Source organism: Zonotrichia leucophrys, chromosome Z (genome assembly GCF_028769735.1).
Source record: "Zonotrichia leucophrys gambelii isolate GWCS_2022_RI chromosome Z, RI_Zleu_2.0, whole genome shotgun sequence".
Taxonomy (NCBI): Eukaryota; Metazoa; Chordata; class Aves; order Passeriformes; family Passerellidae; genus Zonotrichia; species Zonotrichia leucophrys.
This window is the reverse complement of record NC_088200.1, coordinates 29,284,718-29,304,347: the sequence shown is the minus strand read 5'-3', so window position 1 is coordinate 29,304,347 and position 19,630 is coordinate 29,284,718. Positions and strand designations below refer to the sequence as shown.

The 19,630-nt window shown below is 40.1% G+C and overlaps 1 protein-coding gene across 2 annotated transcripts in view; it reads right to left on the bottom strand.

Annotated features, from left to right (window-relative positions):
- Positions 1-11,725: 11,725 nt before the first annotated feature.
- Positions 11,726-19,630, bottom strand: part of IL31RA (interleukin 31 receptor A) — a 33,609-nt gene continuing 25,704 nt past the window's right edge. For both annotated transcript variants that reach the window (XM_064735784.1, XM_064735785.1), the window contains 5 exons: positions 18,287-18,433; positions 16,139-16,279; positions 14,883-14,976; positions 13,349-13,427; positions 11,726-12,501 (listed from right to left, as the gene is read on the bottom strand). In XM_064735784.1, the coding sequence (XP_064591854.1) occupies positions 11,881-12,501; positions 13,349-13,427; positions 14,883-14,976; positions 16,139-16,279; positions 18,287-18,433 (1,082 nt within the window). In that variant the 3' untranslated portion in view covers positions 11,726-11,880. The remainder of the gene's footprint in view (positions 12,502-13,348; positions 13,428-14,882; positions 14,977-16,138; positions 16,280-18,286; positions 18,434-19,630) is intronic.

The window sequence follows — 19,630 nt, the reverse complement described above, 5'->3', positions numbered from 1 at the left end:
TAAGGTGGGCAGCTGGGGAAAGACTGCTCCTCCTTCCTGGCTGAAGTCCTCATTTGAATAGACAGATTCCTGCAAAGCTGAGGGGGCAGTGGCGTGGGAAAGGGGGTGTTCCATTACATGTCACCAGAAATTATTATTGCCACAGAAGAGCCATCCCAGATGTGTTTTGCATGAGTTAATGCTTGGTGGTGCTAGATGCAGACTCCTTTTCCAAAATGATGGTTTACTGCACAGTTGTTCCCTGACCACTGTTTCACTTAAGGCCCTTCACCTTTGTAGAGAGCCGTAGCATTTCTGTGTGTCCCGCTGCCCTGTGCTCACAGCTGATGAGCATTGGTGCAGCTGAGCTCCACAAGGAGCACAAAGTGTGTGCAGAAGAGGAGGCAGCAGTTTGTCCTTTACAGGCTGCTCCCTGCTGCCAGAACAAGACAGGAAACGTGCTTGGGCTCTGTACACTCAGAACTCCAGAAGCAGCTCGGTTCCTGGAAGGAAGCAGTTTTCCATCCGCATGGCAGAGTCTGGAGCACAGGAGCAGCAGGTGTGCCTAACCATGTTCTACCTTTGCAGCAGCCAGGGTGGGCACTGGACAGCAGCACAGCACCCTGAGAGGGCACAGGGCCCTGCCAGCCCAGCCCCAGCAGTGCAGCTGGGCGATCTCTGCCTTGTTCAGCAGCACTGAACCTCTCTGCAAAGTCATCTTACACGTATTTTCCAGTTATTTGTGCTATTCATGGCAAGGTGATCCAGTGCCTTTCTGACTTCCCAGCAGAATCCATCCACACAAAATAACTAGCAGAGCCAAAATATTCCTCCCACTCCCTACAAAACAGCTAGGAAATTCCTGGATCAGCCAAGGAAGCTGAGCACTAGTGACCCTGGTGACACACATCTCCAACTGGGAGATGCAGTATGACTTTCCCAATGAGTAATCTAACTCCAGGCTGGCCTGGAAATGGAAGTGTTCTGTGCACTGGTGTCCTGGGCGTTGCCCTGGCTTTCCTTTTGTGATGACTCCCGAGTCACGCAGCCGGCCTGGGCACTGAGCTGGGTCGGGGCCAGCAGCAGGTTTCAGTGGGAGCCACAGAGCTCCCGCAGCTCTCGGCTGGCCCTGCGCTGCTGGCACAGCCTGTTACCCGGCTGCAGTGTCATGCAGCAGGTTCTGGTGCCAGAATCCCGAGTGAAGCTGCTCAGGGAGTGTCCTGTAGGGCTGTGAGTGCCCGGGCACGCATTCCTGGGGTGCAGCTGAGCAGAGCCGTGCTGGGACCAGCGAGGGAGCGCCGTGGGGCTGGGGCAGTGGGGCAGCCTGGGCAGCACCTGGGGACCCAGAGCGCTGCAGATCCGCTGCTCTCAGCGCACAGCATGGCCCTGCACAGCACACCACGACACGGCACGGCATGGCACAGCACGGCACGGCACGGCACGGCACGGCACGGCACGGCATGGACAGCACAGCACAGCACGGCACGGCATAGCACGGCACGGCACGGCACAGCCCCACTCCTGGCCTCTCCCGGCACTGTGGCCCGTTCAGCCCGCCAGGGCCGTGCCGGGAGAGGGCAGCACACGCTGCCCGTGACAGCCGGCCGGCTGACGGCTCCAGCCCGGCTCCCGAGCGGGTGTAATATTTGTTACATTTATTTTCCGGCAGCTCAGCAGGTCCCCTTGGTTTCTCTCGTTCCACTCCGCTCCCGCGCAAAGCCTTGCTCAGGTTTTCCATCACCCTGAGTCACAAATCCCGGTCAGGGCAGGCTCATCGCCCGCCTGCTGCCGCCCGGATCGGATTGCCCCCGATCCCGCCCGGCACACCGTGCCCGGATGGGGCCTCACAATAGCGGCTCCGCTTGAAACAGCCCCAATCTCCGGTTCCTTGTCCCCACGGGGCGGACCTGCGATGGATGGGCTGGAATTGCTGACAGGAAGCCTGTTCTCATACTCGGCTGCAGCCTGAATCGCTGCCCTGCTCCGCCCAGATAAGCAATCACCGCTTTGGGAAAAAACTCGAGGCTCCTGAAGACCATTTCTGGACTAAACCTGTGGCAGCACAACTCTTCCTGCTTGATCAGATAAAGCTTTTTCCCGTTCTGAGGAGATGTGCCATTGGCAAAAAAACACACGTGGCTGAACGTGCACCAAAGACCCCCGGGACCACCTCCCCATGCACACTGCCCATTTTGGTACTAGGCAACTTCCCTAAATGGAGTCACTGTAATAAACTTTAAAAAGTGCTCTGGCTGTCCTCTATCATGCATTACACAGAACTTGCTGCGTTCAGCCAGACTCCTGAAGAGGGCCCCTCCTTCCCTCCCCAGCTTCTTGTCTCAGACACCAGAGTTTGCCGAACAGCCCCAGGGCAATAGCAGATGTCTCCAGAATATGCTCAGGGCACAGCTCTTGTAGCACATCCCCATTATGCTCCATTTGCTGCATGTGTTTTTACTCCTCTCTCTGCTGGATATCTTCCTTAAGCGAAACTATTAACATTCTTGCATGTGTCAGAAAGCCTCTCCATTTTACTTATCTATATAAATTAATGCCATTTAGATAGATAATGCAGAGATACACATCTGTAAATGGAAGCAAATCGAATCATTTTATGAGCTTGAAGAATAAGAGATCTTGTATCAGTCTTTAGAATTAGGTTGTCTGTAATGTAGGAAAAAGGTCAGACTCTCTGAAAGTGCAACATGTGGAATAACTTAAATAAAAATGTCAGCATAGAAACACCAAAAATAAATAAACATTGACAGAGTAGAAATTCCTTTAAAGGCAGTGAAACTCAGACTTGGCCACAAAACCCCAAGTAAACAGATAACCTTGCACAACATGTGGCTCTAGAGAGAAACTCTAGTTAGCCCTATCATTAAAGAAAAAATCAATCATTACAAAATTTCCCAAGACTGACCTCAGTCATGGGAAAAGAACAACCACAAGCTGGAGACAATGCATACAAGAATTTACCTGAGGAGACAGCAACAAAAGAACCTAAGTCATCACAAAACAAGCAGGGTTGTGAGGGATTTACACAGCTCTGTTTCTGTCTGTATTAGACAGGGCATTGCCAGCTCAGTTCCTGAGAAACGAGCTACCTTGCTGCTACCTTAGATCAGGAACCTGGTCCATATCCACAAATGAGCAGACCTGCTAATAAACCCAAGGCTTAGGTAATTTCACAGCAATTTTTTTGATGGTTTTGCATCAAGACAGCGGGGTTGGGGAAGCGAGGATGTGCACAGGAAAGGTAAAAAGGAATGGGAGCAAAGGATGGTGTCAGCCCCTATTTGAGCTCAAGCAGCTCCCCTCCCTCTCACTGTGGAGCATCAGGAGATGCAATGCACAGCTTATTTCCAGGATTCTCCTTTGCTTAATAAAGATAGTACTTACAAACAAAGAACCAGCCCTTTGTGCTGGAAGAAAGGTGAAAAATAGCAAAATCTAAACTCCTCTGTGTTCTTTGTCACCCAAAATGATTCAACACTCCCCTGCTTCCTTCCTTCCTTGCAGATCAGATGTTGGGAAACCTTGTCTGACTCAAGAACTGTAGAAGACTTTAATCAGAAATGTAAAACAATTAAGCTCCCAGAAAATAAAAGCAAAAACAGAAAAGAGATGCAGACCCTAAAGACAATTAATAATCCAAGCCTCTTTGTGAGCCAAGCTATAAAACAAAACCAAAAAAATAGCTAGAGATGAAAGCAAATGCATGGAGCATGTTTGAAGGAGGTGTAAGGTCATGGGAGAGAGAAGCAGGCAGCAAAGGGAGCAAGCCATGAACACAGCTGGGTATGAGCATTTCTGGGCAGTATTCTGGTGACAAAAATTCTTTATGTTCAAAGCAAAGACACCATCCACCACTGCTCAAACCTTTTTGTGTTCAGATGATTTAGAAACATATTTTGTAAATAAAAATATCTGTAGCTCATAAACTATTGATGCTGGCATAAATTCCTACACTAAAAGAGAGCAAAACATAACCAAACAGGAGAGAGAAACAAAAACTAAACACCTCCCCCAACTCAAACCCTCTCAGCTAACTTTTTAAGACAGTAACAGTAATACAGCATGGAGTCCATGTCCAGACTTAGCAGACACTGGCTATGAAAAGATTCACTGCAGAATTGTACTAGGCTCATTTGGTATAATAAAGGAATTTCTTACATTAGGACCTGATTTGCCATAGTAACATTTTAGAAAGTCTTTTGTGCTCTTTTACTTCAGAATAAAGTGTTCAGTTCAGATTAGTGATGGTCTAAGTGGACATCCAGAGCATTAACTGTGTTTATAATCTTATGCTCATTGTCTCTGACACCCCTAGATACTCTTGCATAACATTTCTGTGGTTATGAAAAGTGTTACTTCTTTGTTAAATTCCATTAGACATTCAGTTGCTCATGTAGTCGAGAAAATTCTGCAGAAATTAGCCTTGGCTGGGCTACTATTGCATTCTGAGCAGAGCAATGACAAACCCAGGAAATATAGGGCTACTTTTCCAAGAAATAAGTACTCAGAAACTTCATTATTATCAGGTCATACACTGAAACAGAAACAATGTACTAGTTGGCTCAGCAGACTTACTACTCATCAGTGTGGGGTTGAGCAATGCCTGGAAATCAAGGCAGCCCAAGGGACTGAGAAAAATGTTGGTAGCAGACATTCAAACTCAAAAGTCTGGACCTCACTACTCAATTGTAGCACTAGTCAATGCTAAAGCAGCACTTTTAAAATATAAACCACCATATTATAGCATAGTTTCTTTGACAGCTTGAATTGTGAAACAAGCCCACTGCAGCCTGAGATGTTCTGTTCTGTTACTGAGCTCCCACGGGGAAACTCTCCCAGAACCTTCATCCCCCAGTGAAGGAGCTGTGGGCCAGCCCTCCACCCTCCTCCATGCTCCCAAAGCTCACTTGAATAACCTGAGTAATTCAGGACCCTGGGAAAGGACATCCTCGATCTGTAGTTGGGGCATCTCAGGACAGCCTGCACCCTAGCATGTTAACCTCTCAGGTAAAGTTAGATACCTGACTGGCTTGAAGCTGTGCCCCTTTCTGTCTGCTGAGAGCATTTTCTACACTTTTCTCTTTCAAGAGCTGAAGCAAGTAGAGTGTGGGAATGGTGTTAGGCCCCCTGAACTCACTTGGTGAGTGTTTGAAAGGGCTGCAGTATTTCAACACCCTCAGCAGAAGACAACAAACTTCTCAGGAGGTTGAATAGATTTTATTTGCAAATTTTAGATAATAAAGTACTTGGCAAATTTTAAAGCAACATCCAATTAAAGCAAGGCACTTCACAAAGCACTCCCTTAGCAAACTCCAATTTTAAGTGACGCAGATTTTGAGAAAAGGAAGTCGTGGGGCTGGGGGCTGGGAGGTGATGGCTCGGCAGCACCACCTACCCAGAACTTGCCCTGCTCCCTGCTCTGAGCTTGCACTTCTGCTGTTTTGAGCCATCAGTCTTTTGTCCATTCTGCTACAAATGGGCAGCACTAAATAATCACACTGTTTACTTTTCAAGTGTCCTGTTAGGATACTGAAAGGATAAATTTACAGCATAAGTATGCACATCTGTTTCTATTAACGTTTTGATATTCTTGAACATCAATCTATTTTTAAAATATTGAGTCACAGAAGAATGTGTTAGTCAAACATCTGTTACAATTTTTTTATTGTTACTCTTCATACTCATGTTCTGAGTTCAAGAGACCTAGATAAAACAATAGTTCTTAATTAAACAGTGAGGCAGCAGTAAAATGACTATTTATTCTTGAGGAAAAAAAGCAAACAAAATAATCATTAGAAAGCCCAGTAAAAGAGAAGGCAAATTAGTTCATGTTCACCAGAATAACAACATTTTGGTCAAATACTAAGAAAAAAAATTTATGCAAAGTAGAAGAAAGAAAGACATAACCAATGAAATTGACACTGTCTTGCTCAGACCCCTCTTCATAAATTCTCAGACTGCAAAACACATCGTGTACACTAGAAGTATTTTGGAATTGATAATAGTATTTTAGAATAAATACATCTAATAAAGAGTATGACTAAGAACAAGTCATGGTGTAAAAACAGTAAAACAATGCTTAATGATTTTTTGTCAGCTCTATTTACAAATGCCATCCTTTGTTCACAGGACATATAAATTCCTTTATTTATGCAAGGAGGCAAGAGTAACACATTTTCCAGCCTGTCCACAGAAGCACCATAAGACTGCAGCATATTTTATTTACATTGTGCTGGGAGACAGAAGAGACTATACTTGCAATAAACTCAGATTATTATGGGCTCAAGACTCACCTGCAGTGAGATTATGAGACTGTACCTTGCTTCCTGTTATTGACATGCCAGACATTAACACAGAGCAGTGGAACAAAACTTTCACTGGCTTTGCAGCAGATTGATACAAGAACAAAGCAACATAGACATTAGCTTAAATTAGTATCCATTTCAACTGTTTACAAGAAGCTTTCATATAGCCTTAAATAATTTAAGGTATATAAACTATGTGTGTTATTTTCAAGTGATCTTTAGCAGGAGATCTTATCTGACTGTTTCAGAATAGCTACTAGCAAAAGAGAAAACTATTGAATAAATATTTGCAGATTACCTCTTAAAAGCTTAAGGAGCATGATTTTTTCATTCAAAACACTGTTTTGTGTGACCACTGAGATATAGAATTGCACTGCTTGCTATACAAACTACTTCTCAAGCACTGTGATCTTTGCTATTTTGTACTTTGACATCTAGATAAGCAAAGCTAAAATATTACAACCCAATACACAAAATCTCTGTTACAACAAAGGTGTCTTACTCTGATTCATCAAGGGAGCATTCAAAATTAAAATCAGATATTTCTCTGAGGTAGAACTTCAGCTGATTCATTATCTTGTAATATTTCTAATCCTTGGCAATGTAAGGGCAAGGAACATGGTACTGTCCAACTGCAAAAAAACACGAGACAAACCTTGCCTTCATGACCCCATCCCAATGTGGGCACCACAGTTCATCTGAGGCTGCACAGAGCGTGGTCTCTGACATTTGTTCCACCCAGCCCTTCAGTGTCATTTAAAATGTGTGATACCTAGCTCAGCATTAATACCCTGTGGTGGTTGCTGTGTGTGCACAGATCTACTCAACTTACCCCTGAGAGCTGCCTTGCCTAGCACAGCTGCAATCACAAGGCATCAAAGTTATCATCTTACTACTGATCTTAGCAATTACCTGTATCATGGGAGCAATGGGCGATATTCCTACCCGGTAGCTGTGGACTCCAGCCTCCATGCACCTAAAGCTTCCTGAGCATCCAGATTGTCCTAGTGTGAATGGAGGGAGCCAGTCACCTCCTCACACACTAAACTCAGCAGCAAGGAACACCAATCTGAATCAACAGACACAGCCCAAACATGGGCTAGGGCTTCTGGTCAAGGGCCAGGACCTTGTGGGCTGTTATGCCAGACTCTGTGCCCAATGCAAAAGAGAGGATCCCAGCAGTGAAGCATCCTGTAATGCCTTCTGTGCTGGTGATTGGCACTATGCAGCAACATAAATCACATAAACAACTTCCTTCTCTGCTAGTACTCCTGCACAAACTAGCCTGACGATGACACCTCACTGTGTCTGGGCTCAGGCACGTGCACACACGAATATGCTCAGGTGTACACAAGCACTTCAGCAGCCAGTTCTCAAAGGAATCAGTGCAGTTACACAGATGCATCTATGTATACACACATGATATATGTGTGTGTGTATATCTGCATAACTGTATCCCTTCTGATGAAGCTACACCACCTTGCAGCAGTGACAGGGCTAACTCCTCTCCTTTCTACATCCAGAGGTGGTCTGCTTCTGCAAGTACTAGGAAAAGAGAGTGCATTTCGGCTCCCTTTAACTGTGCCTTTGAAACATATTCTCACAGCAAGGATGCCCGAACAGCTGAACAGCTCCTGATTTAAAGTCTAACCACAACTAGGGAGACAAGAAAGAAGTTGGAGGGGAGAGCAGATACTAATAAAAGTAATGGACAACTAGCTGAAAAGAAGCTCTGAACAAGCAAGAAATCAGTGTGTTGAGTAGGTTAGAATGGCACAGAGGTAATTCTAAGGTAATCTTTGTATTTAGGAATGGTATGCATGGGTGCACCTACAAAAAGTCTGTTGACATTTCAGATCTCATTAAGTTCTCAGCTCCTTTCTGCCTTGGGGAAATACATAACATCAATAAATTGGATAATGTTTTGAATGTGCCCTTTATAGTCACAGGCTTCTTTAGGTTGGAAGGTACCTGTAAGATCATGGAGTCCAACTATTAACCCAGTACTACCAAGTTCACACTTAACTATGTCCCCAAGAGCCACATACACTCATCTTTTATATACCCCCACATTGGTGACCTCAACACTTCCCTGGGCAGCTTGGCCAAGTGCATGACAGGTGGAGAAATTTTTCCTAATATCCAATCTAAACCCTTCCTGTCACAATTTGAGGCTATTTCCTCTTATCCTACCATTTGTGTCTTAGGAGAAGAAGCCAATCCCCATCCAGCCACAGCCTCCCTTCAGGCAGCTGTAGAGAGTGATAAGGTCCCCCCTGAGCCTCCTTTTCTCCAGGACAAACACCCCCAGCTCCCTCAGCTGCTCCTCACAGCACTTGTGCCCCAGACCCTGCCCCAGCTCCATTGCCCTTCTCTGGACTCTCTCCAGCCCCTCAGGGCCTTTCCTGCAGTGAGGGCCCAGCCCTGGGCACAGCACTGGAGGTGCGGCCTCAGCAGGGCCCAGCACAGGGGGACAATCCCTGCCCTGGCCCTGCTGGCCACAGCATTGCTGATCCAGGCCAGGATGCCATTGGCCTTCTTGGCCCCCTGGGCACAGCCTGGCTCATGTCCAGCTGCTGTCACCAGCACCCCCAGCTCCTTTTCCATGGGGCAGCTTTGCAGTCCAAGGCTGCAGTGCTGCCTGGGATAGCCTGCCCAGAGAAGCTGACTTAAGTCGTGAGGTGGATTGTGGTGCTGCATCCCATCCTCCCTCACCAGCCACACCATAAGCTGAGAAATGCCCGTTACTCCAAGGCTCATTAGTCCTTGACAAACAGCACCTGGGCTGAGCTCCTCTTGATTTTTTTCAGACCACTGTCTGCTCCCAGGAATTAGTGCTGTCTAATAAGTACCTGTTTCATTAACAAGCTGATGTGGAAACTTATTTTTCTTGCCTGAATAACAACGCAAGTGGAATAATACTTTTGTGGTTGAACATTCAAAGGAAGTTACCAACTCAAATTGTGGCCATAGAAAAATACTATGATTAAAGCCCACTCTCTTGCGACCCTATAAACAGCAGTCCAAAGTGAGACCTATTCTATATGAATATGAAAATCTAAAATGTCTAAATGATGCATTTAGTAAAAAATCAATACAATAAATTTACACATTTTCTCAGTTTTAATTTTTTAATGGTTCACAGTGTTAGTTTGAAAAAAACATTGCAAAAAGTCAGAAAGAATACAACTCTCCATGCAAAATAAACAAGTACAAGAAGCTTTCTTTCCAAAGCATGTGCAAAAGGCGGCCTTCCTTTCTGGAATGTATTGAGCCCACTTCCAGCATTTTGCTTTTTCTGAGAAAATAATGGGGAAGGGAAGCAGAAAAACAAGGAGAGAAAAGCAGCATATCAATAGGGAAGAAAATAAAGTGGGATAAATAAGAAGGACATACTTACCCTCCAGAACCTAAGAATTTTTACAAAGATAACCTAGCCAAGCCACCCAGCAAGAACCTCCCCTCTCTAATGATCCCTTGAAGGTTGCATTATTTTCACTTTTCACCTGTCTCAAACACATAACTCAGAATATACAGCTTTCATGTAGCTGCTAACCAATTCCTAGAAAGGCCCAAAATATCTCTCCATGTGTTTATTTTTAGATATTGTGATATTAAAACAAACACTGAGATTTAAGGGAAAAAATTGCTGTGAATTGGATCAGTGATCTCTGAGCCCAGAGAGACAACAACATCACTGTAAGTGAGAAGTGTAGAACCAACTGAAGAAGCAGGAAAAAAGCACTGACCTAACCAAAGCTTTGTCCTAATTTCAGAGTATGACTCACCTAAGTGAGCAAGGGCTTATAAGAGCAAGCATATATGCATTTCATCTTGGAGCACTGTGGTTGAAAAAGTGATCCAACAAACAGGAGAGGTGGAAATCAGTGTTGCTGGATAAGGAACATTTGCAGAAATTGTTTTCCCATCCTTTCTTGGCAACTAGAGGAACATTGTTCTAAGTTAAAGCAGCTTCCAAACTACAGAAAAAGATCCTAAATGCAAAACTTTACACTGTTTTCACCAAAACAATACAAGTAATAGCCACAGCATCCAGGGAAAGGCTCAGCCTCCTCATTCATGCTTACAATATATTTTCCATTCCTACACTCCTCTTCCTGTACAGAAAGGAAATGCTTTCTAATCCTATTCACATTTGTCTCACGTTTTTCTATCCCCATAACTCCTGTATTTTTTTTACCCTGAAATAAATCTGCAGTTGTGCAAACTACAATCTTGTGTAAACAAGACTGATAACATCAAGTCTCTAAATGCTGTAAAAATAGCTCAAAGTCTTAAAATTGCCATATACCCCATATGTGGGGTATATGTTCAAACTGAACATCCCCTTCAAATACAATTAATTTGACTCTATCTTTTTAAACCTGTTATTTAGCAGAGTATTCACTAAGAGCTTTACAATAATGGCCTCTTTCTTGTTAAAAAAATTAGTGTGATCGAGTGTTTTACTGCTTAATTGCTGATCTGTAAAATGAAAACTATAATTAGATTTATGACTTAACAAAATCACAAAACAAATGACAAAAGTGATATCTTTCATGTAGAAATACCTAATCCTAAATCATTTACCAGAGAATATCTCGGAAGATTTTACAGACTTAGTGTTTTTTCATTACCTCCCTGAAAAATAACTTTCTAACTCAATGCTTATTCTAACACAAAGTGACATAGTTAGTTGATATTTTTTTCAGTTCAAAATATCAAAACCTCAACAGGGAAACACACTTTTAAATTGAAACAAATTAGAAGGACAGAGCAAGAAGATAAAACTGCATATTGAAGGATAACTTCTTAAGTTTTGTTTCTCCTGTTGGTTTTTAGGAAACAAACAGTAGAAACAAAAACAGCACAAAATGCTGAGCACTATGAAAACCATGAGAAAGGAAAGGAAGCAACATAGCAAGCATAAAACATTTTCCAAAATGCGGGTAACATAGCAAATATACTCTCATTAAACATAAGAAACTATAAGCCAAATTATTAATTCAGGAGTCAGGATACAAAAAGACAACTCCTGAAATGTAGAACATATTTGTAAAACAAGAGGAACATTATATATAAAACCAGATGAAAAACAATCAGGGGAAATAAGGACAGGAAAGTAGCTCTGCTCCATGTAACTGAAGGAAGGATTTGGCAGATTCTGACACTGTTCAAGTCTGTCCAGGTTTCCCCATCAGAGCTGAGCCTTGGGAACTGGTTGTGTGGGGAGCAAGAGAAGAGCTGCTTGTACTGCTGGATGCTCCTGCAGCAAATATCAGTTTGTTGAGCAGGTTGAAACAGGAGAACTAAGAAGAAATAACAAAAGCTATTTCTTTTGTCTCACTACTGGCATGTCTGGTAAAAAAAAAAAAACAAACCAAAACAAAACAAACCAACAAATACCTCAAACATCCACGCTGAAAGTGAACTCTGACATACACACACAGCATAACAAACTAATTCACAACTATTTGAAGGAAGAGGGTGCTCCCATCCAAATTAACCGAGCTCAGCCACCTCAGAACATGTGACTGCCTGTGAGCAGCAGTGCCCAGGGATATCTCACAGGAGGATTTTATAACGGAGCCCTCTCACACTGCTGACCTTTGGCCACCCTGAACATGTCCACTGTTATGTAAGACTGTGCCAGAACATTTGGTTGAAAAGGAAGTAAGGCACCTGACTGGCTTCTGCATTCTTCTGTACTGTGCTCTGGCAAGCTCTCAGAAATAAGAAATTCCCTTGTTTTAACTGAATTTTTAAGGTACGGATTGAACAGTGTCTTTTCATTGAAATCTTCCAGGTTTAAAACTTCCTCATTGTCATTTTCTTCATTTTTAATTGGATTCTGCTGGCATCCACACAAATCACTTGCCACCATTTCTATGGGCTGGACTTCCTTCACTGGTATGAAAGCTGAATGCATTTGACTTCTGGTAAATTGATCAGTAATTATATAAGGCATGGATGGGGAAAAACTTTTAGCAGCTTCATTCTCTTCATTATGCAGTATCTTTTCATCTCTGTTAGTTATGCCTTTTGTATTAATACCAGTACATTCAGAAACATGGTTGTCATAATTTATTAGTAGGGACCCTTCCTGACTTTCTTCAGGAAAACAGTATTCCAAAACATTTATTTCTTCAAAGTCTACGGTTTTGGTCTGAGATGACATTCTCTTCAAAAAGGAATTATTCTGTCAATACAAAGAGATAAATTGGAGAGTTACAAAGGGATACATAATGTATCAGTTCATTTTTCAATAAATAAATTATTGCTGTTTGAGCTCTGTTTAACTCAGAATTTCAGACGTGCACCAGTGAAGAGTTTAGATGCTTTTCAGATGGGAAGCAGTTACATGTGAATGAGTACTAAAAAAGGCAATGTTATTCTGTCCATTTACTAAATGCTTTCATATTAGGTTTTCTGTAAGTAATGAAATAATGAATTTCAGTGAAGGCTCAGAATCAGGTTTGAATTGTGTCCATGTTTTCTTGTCTAACCAGACATTTTGGGAAAAAAGCTTAAATCCCATTATCTACAATTTACACTTTGTGCAATGTGCAAACCTGGTCAACTCCACTCCATTCAAATAAACATTGAAACTTTAATAAGGAATAAATATTCAAAAAATAAAAGGACAGAACTGTTAGTACAACTATATACCAAATCTTATTATATGTTGCAATACTGTTTTTGTGGAGAAGAGAGGAGGTGTGGAGATGTGGAAACCTAATTTAATAGACTCAATAGCCTGTGCAAATTTAATTTACTGCATTAAATGAACCATAGCCACCAACCACTTTGTCACTTCAAAACATTATTTCCCAATATCCTATAATAATTAGATTAATACACTTTATGAAGATGCATCTTCCCTATTATTTTGGAATACTACAAAGAGCATTTTGTAGCACTGAAGAAGAAGAATGAAACTCAATAAAGGTGGGGGGGGGGGGTTGGCTAATGAAATGACTGCCAGAAAAGGATTTATTTTCCCTTCATTTGATCCCTTCTTTAACACATAAAATTTCAACTACTACCACAGATGAAGCAAGAGGCCATTCCACTGCAAGACTTTCTTCAGGATTTGGTATATCAGGCCAGCAAACCTTTTTAAACCTATAATTGAGAAAGGAATTTTAGCCAAATTATGAAATAAATAGATTATTAAAAATTTAAAAATCACCAGAAATTCCAAAAACTGCTGAAGTATCAAACTTTCAGAAAGGAAATGTTTTCTATATCAACATAATGCTTTTCAATAAAACTGTTTCCCTATACACTGTTTTTTATTACAAAAGATCTAAACATGATCTCTTGGGTTACAGAGACATTGCAGAAAAGCCATTTTATATTATATATTATATTATGTTTTATTATATTATATTACTCAATTAAATAGTGTATGAAATAAGAGCATGCCAAATTAAGACAGTACACAAATTCTATTATCATTTTTCAGGGTGTTTCTTCAGTGAAAATCCACCTCAGGTGTATTTGTTCATGGAAAATGACCCTAGCACTATATCACATTAGAACTACACTGAGTTCCGAAATCAGCAGATAAAGGATGCTCACTCATTTAATCACTCACTGACACTGGGTAGTGGGGCAAGGGAACGAAAACCAGTCCTTAGCTTGACTTTTCTCATGGCAATTTTATCTACACAAGAATATAAACATTCTACTGCATCTGAAGTATTCTTCAGAAAAAAAATTAGTTTTTGCTATTGTAAAAATTCATTATACTCAACACAAATGAAGATGTAAAAGGGATGGAATTTATTTCTTGAGTTGTACTTACTACCTGATGCTTCTCAACTTGACAACAGTATTGGTTCCAGTAGCTTAGAATGCCCCAAAATTGTTCAGGTTTTTAATCTTCTCATCAGCCAAATAACACAGTCACTTTTCTTGTGAAAATATTTTATAACCTTAAAAACACCCTCACAGTCATCTTTGCAATATTACTGGATCTCCATGCCCAGAAGAGAAAAATTTAAGTCTATCAGGGGACATTTGTGACAGCACATGAAAGGATTACGAATCATGTGCAGATACGGATCCACACTCAAGGATCAAGCATCCAAAGATCTTCACAGAATGTAATTTCTAGGTTTTTTCCTCATTCCTTTGCAGCTCAAGAGAGGCATCATCAACTAGTAAGAGTTATAGGTAAGACAAGCAATAGGGCCTATGTCCTAGTACCATCCTAGCATTTTAAAAGTGTCTAGAAAGCTTTATTTCCTGGAGTTATTAATTTTTCAGAAACTGACTTTAAGTTTGCTCCCCTCACTTACATGACCATGGAACTGCAAATGGCATGTATGTAGCATTTTACATAAACTGATGTAGGTGATACATAAATCTGTTTCTCCCATTTATTTTGTTTCAATTTACTAAACTTTCTAAAATTAATACTTATTTTTGGACTACAGCACATAAACTGCAGTCAAAGTATAACCTGTACACTTATTTGTTACTTTAATTGCTTGTCTTCTATTTAGACCTCGGTTTTGAACACAACAAAGGCATTTATAAAATAAATAAAAATCCAGTAGGAAATATACTCACACGTGTTTTTTCAAAACACACGTTATCCAAAGGCCTATCAGACACAAAATGCTTATCTCAACAGGTATAGCAATAAAAAAGATATCTTCTTTATCTTTGGACAAAAACAAAGAAATAAAAACCAAAACACCAATTAGTCCACATTGTTGTTTCTTCAGGTATTCCCTTAAGACAGCTAATTTTTAATATCCAAGTCACTTAATTAGCACAATTCTAAAGAGCTCTGTCAAAACCAGCCAAAATTACTCAGAATACTGTAGGATACCCATTCTATGACAAGTTAAAAGACGAGTATTTAGAATCCAACAAGCCACAGTTACTGAGCCAAAAAACCAGATTGTGATGAGATTTTTCAGGATGTTTCAGGAACAGATTTATTGCATTTTAAAATTTCCTTTATTTAACAGAATCACACAATAGGGGGTATCTGTAGATCACTTCATGCAACTTTAAACCTAGATCAGGCTGCTTAGGGTCATACCATGCCAACCTTTGACAGCAACCTAGAATGAAGGCTCTACCACCACTTGGTCACCACGTTCACCTAAATCTGCTGGTCCATGCCACTTCTGCCAGTTACAAAAGGATAAATAGCAAATTGAGTGCAGGAGATAGATTTAAAACTACAAAAAACATTAGTTACTCTGGCTGAAACACTGCTGATTTCTGAGCTAATTTCAGAGTACCAGAGGCATTTAGGAATATACTGAGAACATTCTTCCTGAAGTTGAAATGAGGAAATGTTATTCTGATCTGTTGTCAATATACCTTGTCAAATCTGGCTAAAACAAATAGTCAAAGATAGGAAAAGGCATTTCCCTACACACTCGCTGGCCACAACTTCTGCACTCATTTTCTAGTTAAGCTTATATACCAGAATAGGTGAAACACAATGTGTGGTTTTTGTAAATCTCTCAGATGGAAAAGTCTACTTTGTAATGGACTGTTAGGCATCCCATCCCATAGCTGCATACACACTGCTGCTTCCACAAACAACCATAGTACTCCACTGCTTTACTGACAAAGAAATAAAGATTTTTGGGGTTGACTTCTAATTCTGAGGGTTTTTTAGTCTGTGAGATTGTCAGTGAAATTAAGTTAAATTCAACTACCAATTTGCCAGTTCTTCCTTGTTTGGTCCAACACTACTTAAAAAACAAACAGAAGTTAACAAATGCCAAGACAACAATGTCCTGTATTTCTTATTTCCAAGCCCATTTTTTAAAATAGAAATAAGTAACTGGATTATTACTTACCCAGTTTTAAAGTCTTGAAGGTTTTTGGCTCTCCAATGGTTCCCCCAGCTTTGTTGCTTGCCATAATCTGAACAGTATATTGTGTATTAGCCTGTAAGGACTTCAGTCTGTATTGTAGAACATCAGAGTTCACTGTTTCATCTTTTTAGGAGATTTATGTAAACACACAAAAGTAATGTTATATCAGGGAGCTGTACACTTAGCAACTTCAGCAATAACAGATCACAAACTATTTTAAAGGTAACTTGAAACACAAAGCATCCTTACTAATCCTTTAAAAGATGAAACCTAAATTACTGAACAATATTTATCAATACTACTTAAAAGTTTGAGGCAAAAACCTGAACCATTACGTATTTAGTTTTAAAAATAAATACAAATATTTTTGCTAATATTAAAGGTAGGTGAACTATATTCTCCTGCAGATTATCAATGAAAATTGATAATCTTCAGGAGAACACAGAAAAGAAAGTGCTTTGAGAACTTTATTTCCTCAAAATAGTTGGCTCAGAAATTAGGAACTTCAAATAATTTCTGTAGCTTGTGAAATTCAACTATATTTCTACTACATGCAGTTAGACACTGATCATCCAAAAGGATGTCATCTATCAACACTGGGATACCACCCCAATAAAGTCAAAGGAAAGTCAAAATCAAAAGGAATTTTTTTCCAAGTTTCAAAATGCTTTTATGAATAGAACACTGTTTCCAGTGTATTCTCCAGTATTGAAATTAATGTAATGTGCTTCACCTGTAATTTTTTTTAAGCAGGACATAAAAAAATCCTACTAACAGTACCAAATGCATCTTCATAAAAAATCCTACTAACAGTACCACATACATTTTCATATAAGAAATTACAGTCACTAAAATATTTCCTGGTGCATAACATCAAAGGCAACTCATTTCCTCAGTCAGTTCTATTGAGAAACACCCAGGAAATAGTTATGCTGCAATATGTCCCAAGTTAAAATAAACTGAGTTTCTCTTAAGTCAAGAGTGGGAAAGTGAAGTTCTAGTGCTGGAAGGCCATTAGTGAAGTCACCTTGGCACACACCCCCACATCCTATTATTATCAAGAACACATGACATCAGAGAAGCCTCAAAAAACATCAGTACAGCATGTTTTGCCATTTAAATTTCACTCCCTTGCGTTGGTATTTACAACTAATTTTCTAAAGAAAATAATCTGAATTTCTAAAAGGGACACAGCCTGCTTCACATTACGAGTAATATGGAGAAATACAGCTCTGTACCATGAGGCTCCGTGTCTCACAGATGATCCTGCACAAAGCAGTCAGCGTTAAATTACACAGAAACCAACATAATAGGAAAAACTGTGTGCAGATGACTAAATCTCACAGAAGTAATTAGCTTTCTCTTTCACATTTAAAAATTACTGGGAATTGCCATGGTCTGAACTGGATACCCATAAGAAACAAGCATCACAAGATTTGTAAGTCTGAAAACTTTGCAAAAGAGATTGTGTTAGGTGCCTGATTTTTAGACAATGACGTCTAAAAAAGGAAGAAAAAACCCCAGTTCTGAAGCACTGAATGATCCAACAGCTTTCTTCATAAACTATATAGGAAGAAAAGTTTAGGTCACCCAAAAACTTTTCATGAAAGCTTCTGCTGAAATTTAAACTACAGGAATTTTGAACAGATACCGTTACACTGCCAGATTGTATGGACACTATTCCTGAGGTAGAGATTAGGAGTATGCTCAAATTTATGCTATCAGCCTCCAGACCAGAAAAGCCATGGCAAGCACAGAAAATCAAACACATCTGAAGAAACTGATCTAAAATGATGTCCATATAAACTATTCCTTGACAGCTTATTTTAGTGTTATTTCCAAATTTGCTTTTAATATAAAATTGACACTAAAAATACTTTAGCAGAAGATTTCCACCATACTTTTCCAGAAACTGAAGGCATATCCTTCCAAGGACAATTATGAAACCTATCAATTCACTGAACCCTTATGATCTATGACTTCACACAGAATCTATGATTCTCCAATATATTTCAGCTTCTCTACTCCTGTCAAGACTTTTTTCATTGACTTTAAAGGTGCCTCAAGGTAGAAGAGAGATTGAAAATTTCATAACCCTGTTGGAAGTATTGTTGTTTAATCTGTACTTACTCAATTCTTTTCCATTTTTGGGTTTATAAAATATTGTATAATTAGTGATAAATCCATTTCTTTTAGCCTTTGAAATCTCATTCCACTTTATTGTAACTTCATTTTTCCCCAGAATGCCTGTATCAGCCACAGGTCCTTCTGATGGCTCTACAGAGAAACATTATGAAATAGCAAAAGTAGTAAAATAGTCATTAGTGTTTTCTGCCTATGTTATTTTACACATATCAGTAACATAAGAGAAAACACATGCATGAGAAAATACGCAAACTTAGTGCTCTGACACTGTCCTTAACTTTCCTCACTCTCTTTAATGCAGAAATTCTTCTGATAAAACTTCCCCTCGCCTATTATGGCATTTGCATAGTTTCAGATGTTATTGTATTAAAATATTTAGATGTCATTAAAAGGCTTTATTGTTACAACATCAGGGAGAGCTCAAGAGGAAAATTATCCTTTCTCCTGGGGGGGGACTCAGGCGCAAGGCCAGTGCCTTTGCAGGAGATCTCTGGCTGAGCTGGGATTCAAGTGGCATCTCCTGATGCCTTGCCCATCACACTGAACAAAGCCTTTCTGCTTACACAATACCATCTCAACACCCTGCTCATAACTTTGAGGAGACTTTCTGAAGAAAGAGTTCTCTGTGATGCAGTTTTAAAACTTCCTTCCCCTTCTCTAATAACCTTGAGTGTTGTCACAGCTACCTAAAAACAGGAAAGCACTCAAAACCCATTTCTGACTGTGCTAGTAATTATCACTGAAACAAAAAATAATCCATTGCCTCCCCCCAGTCATTAATGCTCTTTAGTGGTGCATTGTACTATGTGTGCCTGCACATTTGCATAGACACACACACCAATCAACATTTTCACATGGAATCTTAAAATTACTGGTAAACTACATTCTTACAGCTGGTTGTATAAATCACTGAATTCACAATAAACTTCTACAAATAAAGAAACTTTACCCCTTCCTCTAGCAAAACACTAATTCATCCAAAGTTTCTGTCCAATTAAAAGCACCATGTCTTAACATTTTTTACATGCAAGAATACAAATGTTTTATTACATTATAAAATCTAACAAAAAGTAGGCTTTTAAAACCAGCCATTTTATTTTATGAGTAGAATTTCCTCATATATTGACTGACAAATGTAATCAAGCATTAAAATCAAGTATAATTACATATCTAAATGAGCTTTTAAACATTGAAGAGATAGCTAGTTTAAAAAATTCTTTCATGTTCGTAGTTACACTTTTTCCAAATGCTTTGTATACAATATGTAAACTTCACAGAAAATTAGTGGGTGCAAGCAGCAATGTACCTGTATCACAAGATGAATACTTT